Here is a 17438-nt window from a genome sequence, read left to right as displayed (position 1 = left end):
TGGCTGAAGTTTATTACAGAAGTCTATTGTGTAATTAAAGAAACACAGTGGGAAATTTTATAAAGGTAGTTCTGTTTAAATGGAACATTGTAATTATTCCAGGGAAGAGGAAGTACTTCTTAGGAGTAGTGGTAACTTACTATTTTTTAAAAAATTCTTTAACTGATCAAAATGGAGAGCTTCTCTGTATTCACCTTTTTCAAATAGCATGAAAAATGGCAAATTTCACAAGTGAAAGCTGAAGTTGACCTAAGGTAATTTTAGATCGTCGATCCTTCAAGCGTTATTTACAAAATGTTTTTAGAGACATTTTGTGCTTGTTTACTCCAGTTAATTTCAGGCAGTTCTTCTACATTTCTATTAAATGGGCATTCTGATACTTCAGAACTTCTTCAGTAAAATATGGTTAAAACAGCCTGGGACAAAAGTAGGATTCTTGGTTAGTTCTTATAAACTGTAGATTATATTTTTAAAGCTGTTAAAGGCATAATGAAAACCACAGAACAGATGCAACTCTCCTATAAATACTGCCCAAGTAGCATTAATAAATGAATCATTTAAATGCAATAAATTGCTGGCTGGGTTGTATAGTGGCATTGAAGGAGATGAAGAAATACATAGTTCTTGGTCAAGAGTCCTGAGTGAAGATAGAGATCACTTACTCCATTAACACCTGGCTGCTAGTAGCTGTGTTAGGCAGGCAGGGAGTGAGTCTTGACATTCGACCTCAGTCATATCTGAGAGGCCTGAAGCTCTGAAATCCAGTGATTCTGTCATCCTGCAGAACTTACTTAGAAATAATTAGGTGAAACAGAAAGCCAAGATAGGTTGTGAGGACTTCAGAGGATTTTTGTGATAGTAGTTTCTGTACACTGTCTAATGCTTCAGAAATCTGCTGCAGGACAGAGCTTTCATCTGTTGACAGTTATAATTCTCCCAGAGATATGAGATGGAGACTGTGCATTTTGCCTTGAAAGATAGTTGAGGTGCACTGGGCCAGCAAAAATACCCTTCTTGGAGATAGTTGTGCATTCTTGTGGCAGGTGGAGTCCCGTGATAGGTGGTGTCCTGTTCCCTCCAAATCAGCAGCTCTTACCTGGCCCACATCTCTCTGTGGCCACCCTACTTCCTGTGGTTCATGGTTTAGGAATCCTCAGAAATCATGAAGCTGAGTCCTTGGGCATTTTCTAGCAGGACACGCTCCATAGCTTTCATCAGATGCACAGAGTTTCAGAACCACTGTCTTAGAGATTTTTCTGCCTGTTTATTTCTCCACTGTCCATTCCTGACAGTGAGTGAGCTGTTAGCCAAACTCCTATATGATAGTGTGTGTGACATATGCATGGGATCCACAGGAAAGGAACTAATCTGGTCTAGTTTCCCAGTACCCCCTCAATACTTAGGAAAAGTAAAGTATCAGTTACTCCCTGTTTCAAAGCATTTATGGTGGCTGTAGTAGAGGGGTTTCCTAGGGCCATGTGTGAGGTGTGTCTACTCCTTCAAGGTCAGTCTCCTACCATATTTAGCAACAGGCAATGTGACTTGCCCCAAGTTATAGGACAGAGCAAGACCTGGGATGAGGGGGCTCTCAAGTCCTGGACTCTCCTAATCAATTATGCTTTCTTTAGACCATCTGTCCCAATTCATTCTTTCAGTCATTTGTTCGTTTGTTAATCAATTCATTCAGCCTCTAGGAATTTACATAATATAATTTTGAGGTGGAATTATTTTAAATGTTTTACTTTAGTTGTGGTTTGCTAAGAGAGAATTCCTGTAACTTTTTAAACTCTTTTAATATTTAAAGTATTCAGCATCCAGTAGAGAGGGCAGTACCCAATCAGAAGGGCCCAGGCCATCAATGGCTGGCTGGCCATCACTGTTCACATCAACTTAACACCAGCCCTGCCTGTGATGTGACTGGCTTATCTTTATTAGTAAGTGTTTAATAGAGGTTTCCAGTGTGTCCAGTAAAATAGCTGTGTATCATAGATGTGTTGATGTGAATTTTCTGAGTCTCTATAACCTGGGTGACTCAGTCTCCAACCTGTGTCTTTCTACCTGGTGTTGCTTGTGCCAATAGAATGAGCCTGAGTTCAGTTCAGAAGTAAAGCAAATGTTTATTCTTTGATCGAAGAATGGAGAGGTACAAGCTTGCACTCCAAAGTACTTGTTCTGTCCCCTAAAGGTGGCCCTAAGCAAGGGTGCTTTACAGGTTTCATGTCATTGCACATGCCTCCCACCACCATCTTAAAGCCGTTTCCCACTAGGGACTCTGGTCTGAAGAGTCAGGTGCAAGGCTTCTGCATGTGGTACTCTATAAGCACATGAAACTTGACTAAACCCAGAGGGAAAAAAGGATTAGACTTTATCTTATTTCCCAGATTCTAGCTTTATTTCATGAGAATCATTAATGAGCTTTGTTGATGACAATATGATGGACCAGGCACTTCATTTTGAAACAAATTTCCCCAGGTTGGAAATCAACAGCTAAAAAAAAAAAAAAAGATTTTTCAAAATATCAGTAGAGATTGGAATTTGAGGACAAACCACTTATTTATAGCAGAAAAGCTTGTTTTATTGATTCATTCAGAATATTCAAGTGCCTTCTATTTAAGGTGTTCCAGTGATGCATTGGTCCAGGCAGTGGGGTAACAGCAGTGGATAAAATAGACAAAATCTCTGTTCTAGCAATGTCTGTTGTTGTTGTTAGTTGCTAAGTCATGTCCGACTCTTTGCAACCCCATGAACTGCAGGACACCAGGGTTCCCTGTCCTTCACCATCTCCCCAAATTTGCTCAAACTCATGTCCATTGAGTTGGTGATGCCATCCAATCATCTCATCCTCTGTCATCCCCTTCTCCATATTCTAATTTAATTTGTGTGAATGAAAAGAAGACAAATGTTTGTTAGCCCCTGAAAGTAAAGAATGTAATTTAAAAGGGTAATAGTTACACATGTAGATAAGACAAGATCAATTTAAATGTTCTTGAGACAGAAGGTATAACTGATTCCCACTGGGTCAGTGACTCCTGAATGGGTTCTTTGCCTGGAGTCACAAATGCCACTTTTGAAACTCGGTTGTGTATAGTAGAGCAGAAACTTTATTCATTGATTAAGGAATAAAGGGAGAGCTCATGCTCTAAACACACATTCTCTCCAAGGGGAGGGGGCAGTGGAGGAACTTTAAGGGATAAGAAGCCGGCATGTCACTGGGGCTCTAGGAAAGGAGCAGAGACTTCTGGCAACAGCCAGGTTAGCTGGAACATGTGCAGTCTTCCTCACCCCTTTTCATATGGCAGGGATTGTACCTAGGCTAGTACAAATTCCCACCTTGGGTAGAAATCAACATGGTAATGAAGCAAAGGTAACTTTCAGACAGTTCTAGTCTCATCTGTGCACGAACATTCCTGTGGTCAAGTCAGAGCTGGTTCAGGGCGGTTGACCACAGCATATCTCTCCAAGTACAGCTGCAAAACATCTCTGTCAAATACTAGATGCTTTGAAAACAAACACTGAGGTAAATTAAGACAAAGATCCTTTAGCTCCCAGGGGTGGGTATGGGTGACAAAGGAACATTATCAGAAATGTTCAGTTTTTTCCTTGCTACTCAAAGTGTGGTCCCTGGACCCAATAGCATCAGCATCACCCTAGAGTTGTTAGCAATCCAGAATCTCAGACCTCACACATGCTCTTGAGAATTTACATTTTAAGCAGATCCCTGGGAGATCTAAAGAAGACAAGAGCATTGGTAGACTCCATAGTGACCAGAATTAATCTTTCCAACTTTTTCACATATTGACATGTACCGAGATGGTCACTAAGTGGGTTACATGTCTTACGGTCTCACTTCAGTAAGAGCCACTTTTAAAATACTCATTTTACTAATATGTTTTCTATTTTTGTGTAAGAGTCCAGAAGCACAGAAGGCTTCCCGTCTTAAACCAAAAATGGTTGGAAAGCCCCTGGGTTTATGGTGTATTATTATTATATGCCATTTGACCACTAACACCTGAAGTTTCCTTTTTGTTATAGATTGTCAGTGAAATGTGGCCCATATTTACAAAAGGTGTATAATCTAGACGTGAAGTCAAGGCTAGTAGACATAGACAGTAGTTAAACCACTAAATAGATTATACCAGGATATGTTCTGAGGAGAGACCCAGGTCTCTGGTGGAATCTGAAAGGACACTGAAACAGTTCCTCATCAAACAGTGTCAGAAAAACTACGTCTTTAAATATGAGAGTTGCTTATGGCTTTGCTGAGAGCCTGTGGTGTCTTCTTCTAGGCCCCACTTGGTTGCAGGGTCTCCTTGGTTCTCAGCTATAAACGTAAAGATGGAGGGTGGAGTCAGATGCTGGCAACAGCAAAATGTATCAGCTGAAAACACAGTGTTATAAAAGTATTTTTAGAAAATAGTGGATAGGTGGGGGTTGGAGTGCATTTTAGGTAACCAATAGTAATCCTAAAGGACATTGCCATGTTTAAAAACAGTTAAATCAGGCCAAAGGGAAAAAAAAAAAGAAAAATCCAATGAGATCATTGATGCTCAAAATTTTAGATCTGAGTTTCAGTAAAAGATGTGTTTCTGCTAGCTTTTAAGATGACAAAACTTTGCAGTTCTCATGAAAAAAGGTTCTCATTAATAGCTTCTTCCTAAGTAGTAATTTGAAAATTTAACTTTACAAAAATGTCTCATTTCCCCAACTAATTTTAGTATGCAATCTTTTGTTGTACCTGTGATGGCTCTATTAGTCAAGACTTTTGGGTTGCTAGTGGCAGAGTTTATCCAGGTTAGTTAAAAGAAGAGGGCTTGATGGAAAGGAAATAGGCATCTCATGGAGCTGGAGCAATGCTGACTTCTGGAGCTAGTAACTGGGGTCCCCATGGATATTGGAGCCATTGTCACAGGATGTATGCATGTTCCCAAGCTCCCTGGTCTCTCACCTTTGCTGGGTGTATTGACTCTGCTCCACTTTCTTGCTTCTTTCCTGGCCTTATAATTCTTAGGAGGGGAAATCAGAATGACTTGGTGGCTAGTCATGGGTTAGGACCCCCTGGTACTTTGGTCCATTAGCTGTGGTCAAGGCTATAGAGGTTTCCTGGGAAAGGAGCATTTATTCCAAGCCCATGTGATAAAGCTAAAGGAGTTCAAGTGAGTGGCAGATTCCTGGGAGCTATATTTGTCAGCAAGAGTCTCAGGAGAATAAAGGGCTAAGGTTGAGATCTGGACAGAGTGGGTGGGGACTGAGGACCTTAGTGGGTGAACAGAGGAGAGAAAAGAGTATTTTATCAGAATAAGGGTACACAATCAAGAGTGATGGGAGGTAAGACAGGCACTATCCCTAGTGAAAATAAGAGGCACCAAATGATATTGCAGGAAATTTCCCTGAAAAGTGAGGTTCCTTGTCTCCTCTCTCTGTTGGATGGAAATCTCAGGATGGCTTGGCAGTAGCACCCACCCCATAATGAAATATTGTATGCTTAATACTATTGCATCATCCTGAGCAAGGTGGGACCTTGTCTCCTCCATCATCAGTAGCTTGGTCTACAAAGGGATTTGAATATTTCTATTTGCTGTAGAACCCCCTCCTTGAAATATCATCTCTAACGTGAACATCCAGATGAATGTAAAGGGCTCTCTTTGCAAGGGATGAGCAGTAAGGGAGACAGATGGGGTGTCTTTTCCTCTACTTCTTCTCCTTCATTCTCCAAGGCACCTCTGTTAAATCTCAGATGCTTCCCAGGATAAACTTTGGGAAGACTAGCCCTGGTTATCTTTCATGCCCTCAAAGCTCTAAAATCCCAAAAGGATAATAAGAATAACACCTTTCACATGAGAGGTGGCAAGAAAACACAGAAGAACTATACAAAAAAGATCTTCATGACCCAGATAACCATGATGGTGTGATTACTCACTTAGAGACAGGCATCCTGGAATGCGAAGTCAAGTGGGCCTTAGGAAGCATCACTACGAACAAAGCTAGTGGAGGTGATGGAATTCCAGTTGAGCTATTTTAAATCCTAAAAGATGATGCTGTGTAAGTGCTGCACTCATATCCTAGCAAATTTGGAAAACTCAGCAGTGGCCACAGGACTGGAAAAGGTCAGTTTTCATTCCAATCCCAAAGAAAGGCAATGCCAAAGAATGCTCAAACTACCACACAATTGCACTCATCTCACACGCTAGTAAAGTAATGCTCAAAATTCTCCAAGCCAGGCTTCAACAGTACATGAACTGTGAACCTCCAGATGTTCAAGCTGGTTTTCGAAAAGGCAGAGGAACCAGAGATCAAATTGCCAACATCCATTGGATCATCGAAAAAAACAACAGAGTTCTAGAAAAACATCTGCTTTATTGACTATGCCAAAGCTTTTGACTGTGTGGATCACAATAAACTGTAGAAAATTCTGAAAGAGATGGGAATACCAGACCACCTGACCTGCCTCTTGAGAAACCTGTGTGCAGGTCAGGAAGCAATAGTTAGAACTGGACATGGAACACGGATTGGTTCCCAATTGGGAAAGGAATACGTCAAGGCTGTATATTGTCACCCTTCTTATTTAACTTATATGCAGAGTACATCATGCGAAACACTGGGCTGGATGAAGCACAGACTGGAATCAAGATTGCCGGGTGAAATATTAATAATCTCAGATATGCAGATGACACCACCCTTATCGCAGAAAGCAAATAAGAACTAAAGAGCCTCTTGATGAAAGTGGAAGGGAGAGTGGAAAAGTTGGCTTAAAACTCAACATTCAGAAAACTAAGATCATCGTCTCTGGTCCCATCACTTCATGGCAAATAGATGGGAAAACAGTGGAAAGAGTGACAGACTTTATCTTTTTGGGACCCAAAATCATTGCAGATGGTGACTGCAGCCATGAAATTAAAAAGACGCTTGCTCTTTGGAAGAAAAGCTATGACTAACCTAGAGAGCATATTAAAAAGCAGAGACATTACTTTGCCAACAAATGTTCATCTAGTCAAAGCTATGGTTTTTCCAGTAATCATGTATGGATGTGAGAATTGGACTATAAAGAAAACTGAGCACCGAAAAATTGATGCTTTTGAACTGTGCTGTTGGAGAAGACTTTTGAGAGTCCCTTGGACTGCAAGGAGATCCAACCAGTCCATCCTAAAGGAAATCAGTCCTGGGTGTTCATTGGAAGGACTGATGCTGAAGGTGAAACTCCAATACTTTGGCCACCTGTTGAGAAGACCTGACTCATTTGAAAAGACCTTGATGCTGGGAAACATTGAAGGTGGGAGGAGAAGTGGACAACAGAGGATGGGATGATTGGATGGCATCACATGACATGTGTTTGAGCGAGCTCCAGGAGTTGGTGATGGACAAGGAAGCCTGGCATGCTTCAGTCCATGGGGTTGCAGAGTCAGACATGACTGAGCGACTGAACTGAACTTCATAATTTAGATGGTATCTGCATACACATAATCTGTGTCATCTTCATGATATTTTATCCTGTGATTGTCATCATCTCCCTTTTACAGATAAAGGATTTTCCTCTCAGTGGAGGTTGAATGAGTTGCCTATGGGCCTCTTGCTGCTGAAGGCCAGCAGAGAACCATGACTTGGTGGTTTTCCACTGGTGGTTTCCTATTAATAATTCTGTTACTCTTTTAGTTTCATAACCTTCTTTGAGCAGCCACCATATTGATGACCTATTCTAACAGCAATAAAGTTTTGTTAATTTTAACAAAAACAAAGAAAATATGAAGCTCCCAGACTTCTATAGCTTGATCTCTTATTCTCAGGCTCACCCGAGCTGAATTAGTTTATGTAGAATGATGCAGGAAGTCCATGCTGGGCCACCTCCCTTAGTGGCTCTCATGCACACAGGGATCCTTTTCAGCCTGGTGATCATTTCCAGGCTCCACTCTTCTTTGGACCAGTTTTGCTCCATGCCCCTGCATGGCGTATTTGCTATGCCTCTTTGGAGAGACCCAGCTTCTTTTTCAATATTTTGCATGGATGTAGATCCAACTTCTCAGCGGGACGGTGAGTCTTTTATTATCCTCCCCACCCTGCCCCTCTACATTCCACTGGACTCAAAGCCTGGCTTTGGCACTGCACTCCTGGCATCTGAATTTCTGCAGGGCTGTCAAACCAATGGCTGATTCTTTTCGAAATAATTAGGTTCAGGAACCATTAATGAAGCTAACCATGGGCACATATAAAGAAGTTCACAATATCGAAGAGTCACAGAACACATCTGCTTTTACTCACAAGGTCAGGTGTGGCATGACCTGATATGGAGTCTTTTTTGCTGATGACTAAGACTAGGTCTTTGGTAAAAAAAAAAAAAAAAAAAAAATGCACTAAAAAAGACATATACCATGTCATTGGTGAACCACAGAAACTTTAGGCACCTTAGGCTGAATGAAAGAAGCCAGACCCAGAGACCCCATATTATGTGATTCCATTTGGATATTATGTCCTGAAAAAGCAAATTTATGGAGAAAGAAAGTAGAGTAGTGGTTGCCTGAGGGTGGAAGGGGGAATAGGGAGTCATTGTAAATTGCAGGAGAGATCTTAATTGAAGCATAAAAGTATCTTAAAACTGATTTTTGGTAGTGGTTGCATCACTCAGTAAATTTACTAAAATTCATTGAATTGTACATCTGAAATGGGTGAATTTTATGAGATGCAAAATATACCTCAGTAAAATTATACCTTGATATTTTATGATACATAAATATTTAATTTTTGTTGCTTAAAAAAGAAAGCAAAGACCAGATATAGGCACTTCAAAGTTTTAAGTTACAGTTTGGTTATAACTAAGCTGAGGCATTCTAGTTGTGGGTCAGGTGTGAGAATTCTAAAGATGACTGAATCCAGCTTAGAGTATAGACTCAGTTCTTAAAATAGAATCATTATGAATTTGTATTTTGACAAGTTCAATGGCATCTTTTGTGATATTCTGTCTTGTGGACAAGATAGAAAACTGTGAACCAGAGCAGTTAGGAGGACCCTGATTGGTTCTTGGATATCATGGTCTTCAAGGGGGTTATCTCTCTACCCCTGTTTCTCTTTGCCTTTCTCTCTTCCCTTCCCTTGCTCCTCCCTATCACCCCTTTCTTTCTCCTCCCCCTTCTCCCCTCTCTACTTTACATTTTTACACAAGTAATACACAGTGTAGAGAAATAAGAATGGACAGAAAAAAATTAAAGTTGTGCGTAATACATTACAGACTTGTTTCACACTTGTTCAGGTTGTTTTCTATTAATGACTTTATAAATATGCCACATTCAACAGATTGATGCACTTACTGACTCCTGAGGATGTAATCCCAGACATGGATTTTCTGGGTCAGAAGGGATGCGCTCTTAGAATGGTTTACACATATTGTTCAATTGTTCCCCAAAATCTACCTGTGCTTGCAGATGGAAGTGATGTGTCCAAAACATGATCTGACCTCCAGAATTTACTGTGGTTATAGCTTTGTGACTGGCTATGCAGGATGAGAGGAGGTGGTGATACCACTTTACCCTGAAGTAATCAAGACTTGGGCACAAGGCATTAACTGAGACTGGCTGTCTGAGTCTAGTCAAGAGACTGCAGACAATATAGGACCATGCCTTATGAAGGATCATTGAGGCACCAAGGAATAGCTGCTAGAAAGAATGTGATTCATTTCATTCAAGTATTTGAAAGGCTGTCATATCAAGAGAAATTAGATTCACCTCATGTGGTTATAAGGGCAGAATAAGTAAGGATGTTCCAGGAAGACAAGATTCAGTTTAATGTGAGAAAGCCCTGTCTACAGAGGAGTCTGAAAGTGGGTTGGGTTCCCCCTGTTCATCTGAATCCCTCTTCCCTCTACATCCCTGGAGATCTTCCATCAGGGGCCTCATGTTATTTGGATGAAGAGTTATGGCATGTGTGTGAAGGGAATTCATGATAAGGATTTAATATTTCATTTGGAGACTTCTGAAAAAACTTTATTACTACAAGGCTGTGAACTTGAAATCACAGCTGTAGTTAAAATGTTCTCAGTCCTGTCCTTTTTGTGACTCCATGGACTGTAGCCCACCAAGATCCTCTGTCCATGGGATTTTTCAGGCAAGAATACTGGAGTGGGCTGCTATTTACTCCTCCAGGGGATCTTCCCGAACCAGGGATTGAACCCATATCTCCTGCTTCTCCCTCCACTGGCAGGCAGATTCTTTATTACTGAGCCACTTAGGAAGCCCAGTTTATCCCAAAGCAAGAGGAAATATTCTGCAAACACCGTATGTTCTCTTAATGTTTCTTAGAACAAGGAAGAAACTGTTGAACTTTCTGACCTCACATTTTTTTACACTCAGCTCACTGGTGAATAAGTGCTTGGTTTTTTGATGATCTTTGGTATTAGGTTCAGTTTGTGTAGTCACTGTGTGGGGAGATGTTTTTTCTCATTGTTTCTGTTCTTCTTGTATTTTACACTTTTTGCCAACCCTTGGTCTCTCAGACTTTAAGGTTCACATATCTGGTGAAAGGTAAAAGGGTAGTTTTTACATACTGTTCACTTCATCTTAAAAAATTTTCAATACTGCCTTCAACACTTTCTAAGCTGAATCATACTTGTAGTGTTTCTGAATCTTGCCAGTGTTAAAAAGTTGCATTTTTCAAAGAAATCACAAGTGTTTAAACCACATTTTTAACATTTTTGACATATATTTTCTTTATTTCAAAATTGCTACTTTGAGAAGTATAAAAATGACCAGAGGGGTCACAACTTTTGTAAGAATATCTGCAAAACTGCCCACGTGATTTTAATGTTCCTGAAGCACAATTGATTAAATAATAACCCAGTTTCTTGCCCCTCAAAACTGCCTGGGCAATAGCAGAAAGGGCGTCACCTGCCAGCTTGGAGGGAATGCAGACTCTCTGGCTCCCCCAGCACTCCTGAGTCAGAATCTGCATTTTACCAAGTGGACCTCCTGCAGTGCCTGGTGGACTTTCCCAGGTAATGTGATGCTGCAGAACCTGGGGTCAGAGTCATCATCTCACATTGGTGGTTGAGCACCCTGTTAACTTACGTGGCATTATGGCTGGGTTCCTTTACCTGCATGAGCCTGTTTAATCCTGAGATTCGTCCTCTAAAGCAGGCATTCCTAGAGGCTCAGAAAAGATGTCACTGGGCCTGCAAAGGTGTCACTGAGAGTTTCTGGAGTCTGTATTTCCTAAACCTGAGACAGGAAAATTGAGACACAGGCTGTGATGGCCTGACCAAGGGTGAAATATTCCATCACCTCCAGCTCCTGGCATGGGCACATCCTGTGCTTCTGCCAGCCAGGTGCCCTGTGGAGGACAGCAGAGCCGCCTTCAGGCCACAGAAATTCAGCCTTCAGTTGCTGCTCTTTCACGGTCCAGCTGTGGCTTGCTGTGCAGGCCTTGGGAGGAAGTCATCTCTGACAGAGGTCAGGAAGAGCAGGTCAGGGTCCCATGTCTCACCTGCAGGCTGGCTTCCTTGGGTCTCAGTTATAAAAGAAATTCAGGGGTCTAGGTAACAAGAGTTGCTACACCAAAGTCGTGTGTGTGTGTGTGTGTGTGTGTGTGTGTGTGTGTGTGTGTAGCTTCAATTTCTTTAAATTTGATCATTAAAGGACTAGATATTCATTAGAAATTAGTTCCAGTCTTCCAGTCTTGCAGCCTTTAGGATATACTGTTTTTGTGGATTTTGAGAAGGGAAATGAAATCCATAATGATAAGTGATCTTTAGTCATTACATAATATTGCCATTTTCCTGCCTACATCCCTCTGGTCTTCATGGATGCTTAAGCACCCATGCTTGTCTGTGCTTGTCACATCTCTTATACCTGTGAAAATAATGACATTACCATGATAGTAAATTCACAACATGAAGATGACAGGAATCTACAATTTCCTGAAATGTGAGTTGTTGTGTGAACTATTTTGTGGGAAAAAATTTACAGAGAGATTATAATAATGTTTATTTAAAAACTATCACATCAAAATTAATTTTGATAATGAAAGTGAAATTAGTATAACAATTGGGATTAATTTATGTATTTTGCAAGTGTTTATTTACTGACTTAGCACTTGGAATGGGTCTTAGATAATAGGATGGATCTAAAAAGAGAGAACATTCTCAAATCCAACTCTTCTTGATGCTGCCACAAGATTCCCCCTACTCTTTTAAAAATCAGGCTCAATTTCACACCCCACCCACTGCTATTTGGTAGAATTTTATCTCTATTTAGATATCATCCTATTTTCTCTTGCTTTACCGCTGACATCAGCTTATTTCATATGAATCTATAATAAATACATATAGCTTAAAAACATTGTTTTGGTTTGTTCATGAATTGTTTCTCTTAAAGGACTTATCTGGGGAAGTAATTTCTCATGTCCTGTTTTTGCAGGAAGGATTTTGAATCGTTTCTCTAAAGACATTGGCCATATGGATGACTTGCTGCCCCTGTCATTTCTTGATTTCATCCAGGTAACGTAACAGTCCTGTCAGAGTTCTCACAGGAAGAGCACAGGGTCTGTTTCTCAAGCCCTTTGCACAGGGGCTGAGGGTGATCCTTTCAGCCTGGCAATGTGTCCTGTTATCTTAAGTGAAAGGTCATGTTTGTAAGAGAAGGGTGCAGTTGCGATTGGGAGGCTGAGTTAATATGAGGAACACCTGGGGCAGGAGTGGCCACACAGTCATGTCAAGGCTGGTGTGAAGCAGCAACATGCTTGGTCAGTGGTTCTCGCTCTGCCTTCCAGGGGTCTGGCATGGATTCCCTTTACTGTGAGGGCATTTCATAACAGAATCACCTCTCATGGAAAGATAGCCTAGATGAGCTAAATTATGTGTCTTATGACCACAGAAAAGAAAAAGTGTTAGTTGCTCAGTAATTTCTGATTCTTTGTGACCCCATGAACTGGAGCCCACTAGGCTCCTCTGTCCATGAAATTCTTCAGGCAAGAATACTAGAGTGGGTTCAGTTCAGTTCAGTTCAGTCACTCAGTTGTGTCTGACTCTTTGCAAACCCATGGACTGCAGCACGCCAGGCCTCCCTGTCCATCACCAGCTCCCAGAGTTGGCTCAAACTTATGTCTATCGAGTCGATGATGCCATCCAACCATCTCATCCACTGTCATCCCCTTCTCCCCTTGCCTTCAATCTTTCCCATCATCAGGGTCTTTTCCAATGAGTTAGTTCTTTGCATTGGTTGGCCAAAGTATTGGAGCTTCAGCTTCACCATCAGTCCTTCCAATGAATATTCAGGACTGTTTTCCTTCAGGATGGACTGGTTGGATCTTCTTGCAGTCCAAGGGACTCTCAAGAGTCTTCTCCAACACCACAGTTCAAAAGCATCAGTTCTTCGGTGCTCAGCTTTCTTTTAGCCATGCCCTTCGCCAGGAGTTCTTCTTGTGAGCCCCCAGGGAAACCCATTACCACAGAAGACAAGTATTTGTTGCACCATTTTTTTTTTTTGATAAGGCCAGGTGTGGTTACTTACAAAGAAAAGATTAATAAATGATAAGTTGAAAAGTAATAGCTGAACAAGGACAATAAAGAGCAGTTAGTGAGGATACAAAGCCTTTAAGCCAGTAATTCGAGTAAGGGATCAAAGTCATCTCAGAAAATGTCTTTTTTGTTTTTGTAGGCAGTATTTCTTTTCAAGTGGCAATTGCTCTGTTTTAAGGTGTCTTTAAAACAAAAAGATAGACATACCACAGACATGCCTTCTAGCCAGCCTTTGTTTCGTCTGTGAACTTGAGATTCTAAAGAATGGTGTTGAGTCATCTCAGTTCTCATCTCCTCATTCAGAATGCTCATTTGGAATGCTTTTTTGTTGTGGTTTAATTCTGACTGCTTTTTAGTGATTCAAACTGTGGCAACTTTCCATGTGTTCATTTTGGAAACGCAATTATCAAAAGCTACACACAGAAATGCAGCAATGAATATCTGCACAGTGCAACCCATGGGCAAAGGCTTCCACTGTTACCAGTGAGAAGTAAGCTGAGTCTCAGAGGCAGAGTACTTTTACTGCAAAGATACACCTGTTTATTTTTTCTCGTCTGCAAACTTATTTTATAAAGGTGTCCTGTGGGGTTTAGCTATGTTGCTTATCCCCAGAAGCAGTCTTTCAATAAAGCAGTGTCACATCTTGACCGTGATTGCTAATTACTTTGAAAAGATTCTGTGAAAGTTCTGTTCCTTTGCTACTGCAAGCTAGGCCAAGGTTGGTTTTCCAAAGCTGGCTGGCCTGCTGTGTGCTTAGCACATAGTTTATTAGCCCTTATGATCAGAATCAATCGCGTGTTTTTGTATGACATATAGAGGGACAGGGATAGATGCTGCCTGAATTCAGGATAAAGCACGATCAGTAATGAGGAGAGAAAACTTCGGTTTCATTGACTTCGAATCCCAGCTCTTTTGTATTTCCATTGATATTAATATACCAATTCATGGTGCATGAAATAGAAAGGGTCAAATTGATCTTATCTTTGGAATATCTTACTGAATAATCTTGTTTGGTTTAGTTAATTCAAAGGTCCACCACTTTTTTCATTAGTCTCCCATAAATGCTCAAGAGTGTCATAACAGTAAGTCTTTACTTACACCCACTCTTAATCTTGAGAAAAACTGGGCTATGTCAACACTTTAAAAGGACGGTGGTGAGAATTAAATGAGATTATGTATATAGAGTGCTTACCAGTCTGTGTGTGACAAATAGAATAGAAACTCTAAGCCCATTGTTACCACCCTTCAGTGTACTCTGGGTGCCAGCAATCGGGAGAGGAGAGGTGGTGTATTAACAGATTTAAGGCCCAAAGAACTTAAGAATCTTCAAAGAATTTTCAAAGTAATTAGCAATCGCAGTCAAGATGTGACACTGCTTTATTGAAAGACTGCTTCTGGGGTGTCATAACAGTAAGAAGAAGCAGAGCTTGAAACAGAGAAGATGAAATAAGAAAATAAACATCTCAAAGAATGTTGACTTGCTGTCATATTCCTAAGGTTATCAATCTTTGGAAGGCCCAGAGCTGAGAAGAAAATACAGAGAAGACAAAAACTGTAGTAGGCATGTGGTTTACCCTTAAGTATTTTTAAAAGTACATCTTCAAACAAAATAGACCTCAGATTCAATTCTCTTTGTGGCCAGAGAAAAGCAACAGTCACTTTAGTACACGTGACATCATCACCACATCTAGAAAAAAATAGCACCACTCTGATACATCCTTGGATATACTAGGCTGTTCCAGTGGTGAGCATGAATGGCCTCTAAGGGTCCAACTTCATGGGATTCTTAAGTTCTTTGGGCCTTAAATCTATTAATACACCACCTTTCCTCTCCCGATTGCTGGCACCCAGATTACACTGAAGGGTGGTAACAATGGGCTTAGAGTTTCTATTCTATTTGTCACACACAGACTGGTAAGCACTCTATATACATAATCTCATTTAATTCTCACCACCATCCTTTTAAAGTGTTGACATAGCCCAGTTTTTCTTAAGATTAAGAGTGGGTGTAGGGTCTTACTATCCCTGTCAGTTTTTGAGAGAGTGAGCCCTAAACCCTGTCTCAGACACCCCAGTATTTGGCTAATGGGGATTTCTGATCTAGGTGTAGGTTGTCATTCTCTGCAAATTAAAGAATTATTCTGAGTTATGAAAATCACCATGTACTCTCAGTGACTTTATCTTAGAATTTTTGCACTTATTCATATGGAATCATGGACTGGCTAGAATTCTCAAATGGTATGCTCCAAATAGGTTATAAGCATATTAAATAATGATTCCCCTTATTTCTTGGGGCATCAGGACTAGGGTCACTTGCTTCTGGGTCAACATGTTTCTTGTGTACACATCATTGTCTCTGTGCCATAGTGAGACAGAGGTACAGAAGCATTGCCATGGTGAGGTGGGCCATCAGATGGGCTTGACATACAATCAGATGGGGGGAATTGTGTGTGTAGTTTAGATTAGGTTCCTTGGAATTCCTAGGAATGTGGAAGGAAGAAATGAAATGGGCTTCAAGGAAGGGATGTTTACTGTACACAAGAAATCTTCTGTTTCCTTCTTCAAGAGTGTTGACTTTTTGCTTAGATACTATTGTTGCCTTCTACCAACTTCTGTAAAGATTTTGAGAGACCTGGCAATAAATAAAAGATTCACAAATGTGTATGTGTGTACATATGTGTGTGTGTATATATATATACACACACACACACACATATAGATGTAAACCCATATATTGTATACATATGTTTGAATAATATAATATTTATTCCTCTGTGAGACTGGATATAGTATGATCTGCAAGTAGAAAAAAAAATTCTTAGAGAAAATCTATTTGAATTGCTTGAGAATTTAGGGGCATGAAATCTGAAGGACCTAACCTAACCTAGGGAACTTTTGAGAACAAGTTACTGGTCTATGATGGGTATCCAAGGAGAGAGCATTGGCACAGCTCCCTTCATTTTTGATCTTACCTCTGCTTCCCAGGTTATCTGCCAGGCTGGGTTAGTCATTAAAGGCTTTAAATTATATGGAAACAGATTACTGAAACTGGTGAATATTGTCCAATCAAATAATGTGAATCTGCTAAAAAACTGTAATTTGGTTTTTTTCCTAATTGACATTTCAGCAGATTTTTTTCCCTGACAACCACTGATAACACCCCTAGTGACTTTATTTAAGATCAGATGTGGAAGGAGCTGGAAGGACCCCTCCCCATGAATATGATGGTTGTAGTAGGGTGGGATGCACAGTTAAACCAGTGGTTGTTAAGAAATTGTTCATCCGTAGGTCTAATAGAAGAGAGAACAGACAGCCCTGTTTTTCCCCGTTTATGATTAAAATTTATTCTTTCAAAATTCCATCCTCTTCACTTTTTTTATATTGATACCATGACACAGATGAGAGAAACAGGAAAAACACATGGGTCTCCCTCCAGATAATGCAGTTGGGTTACAAGGGTTCTTGGCCACAGAGTCACAATTCTGGACATTTCCTCCTCCTTCCAGGCTCCTCTTCCTGCAGCGGTGGCTCTGGAATTCCACGAGTACAAACCGTTCCTGGCTTTCTCCATGATGTGCAATACCTTGGGAAAACTTAGGACACCACTTACCCTTCCAATTTCATGTCCTATCTGTAAATAGAAATGATAGTACTTACTTTTCTCATTCACAAGGTAGTTGTGAGGATCCCCTGAGAAAGCTGATCAGGAAGACCTGTGAAATGATAACCCAAATCTCTGTGATACAGGCGTTACCCCCCAACCCATCCCTTAGAGATGCACCAGGGCCAGCGACCCTGGGTGACAAGGTGGGGAGGCCCTGGGCTGGTGAGCATGGGATTCAGGTGCTGCTGCTGAGAGGACCCAGAACAACCAGTGTTAACTCAGACAAGCATCTCAACCTTCTTATCCCAGCTTCTTTTTGGTCAAAATTTCCATCAACTGTGA

General features: G+C 40.8%; 1 protein-coding gene across 1 annotated transcript in view; it reads left to right on the top strand.

Moving 5' to 3' along the window:
* LOC145530192 (ATP-binding cassette sub-family C member 4-like) overlaps window positions 1-17438 on the top strand; it is a 165098-nt gene that overhangs the window by 75251 nt on the left and 72409 nt on the right. Inside the window, exon 20 of the mRNA XM_081551115.1 lies at window positions 12393-12472. Coding sequence (XP_081407241.1) covers window positions 12393-12472 — 80 coding nt within the window. The remainder of the gene's footprint in view (window positions 1-12392; window positions 12473-17438) is intronic.

The sequence above is a fragment of the Giraffa tippelskirchi genome, chromosome 12 (assembly GCF_054371585.1).
Source record: "Giraffa tippelskirchi isolate mGirTip1 chromosome 12, T2T-mGirTip1v1.2.pri, whole genome shotgun sequence".
NCBI classification, from domain to species: domain Eukaryota; kingdom Metazoa; phylum Chordata; class Mammalia; order Artiodactyla; family Giraffidae; genus Giraffa; species Giraffa tippelskirchi.
The sequence above is the reverse complement of the archived record's forward strand: the minus strand, read 5'-3'. Positions and strand labels throughout refer to the sequence as shown.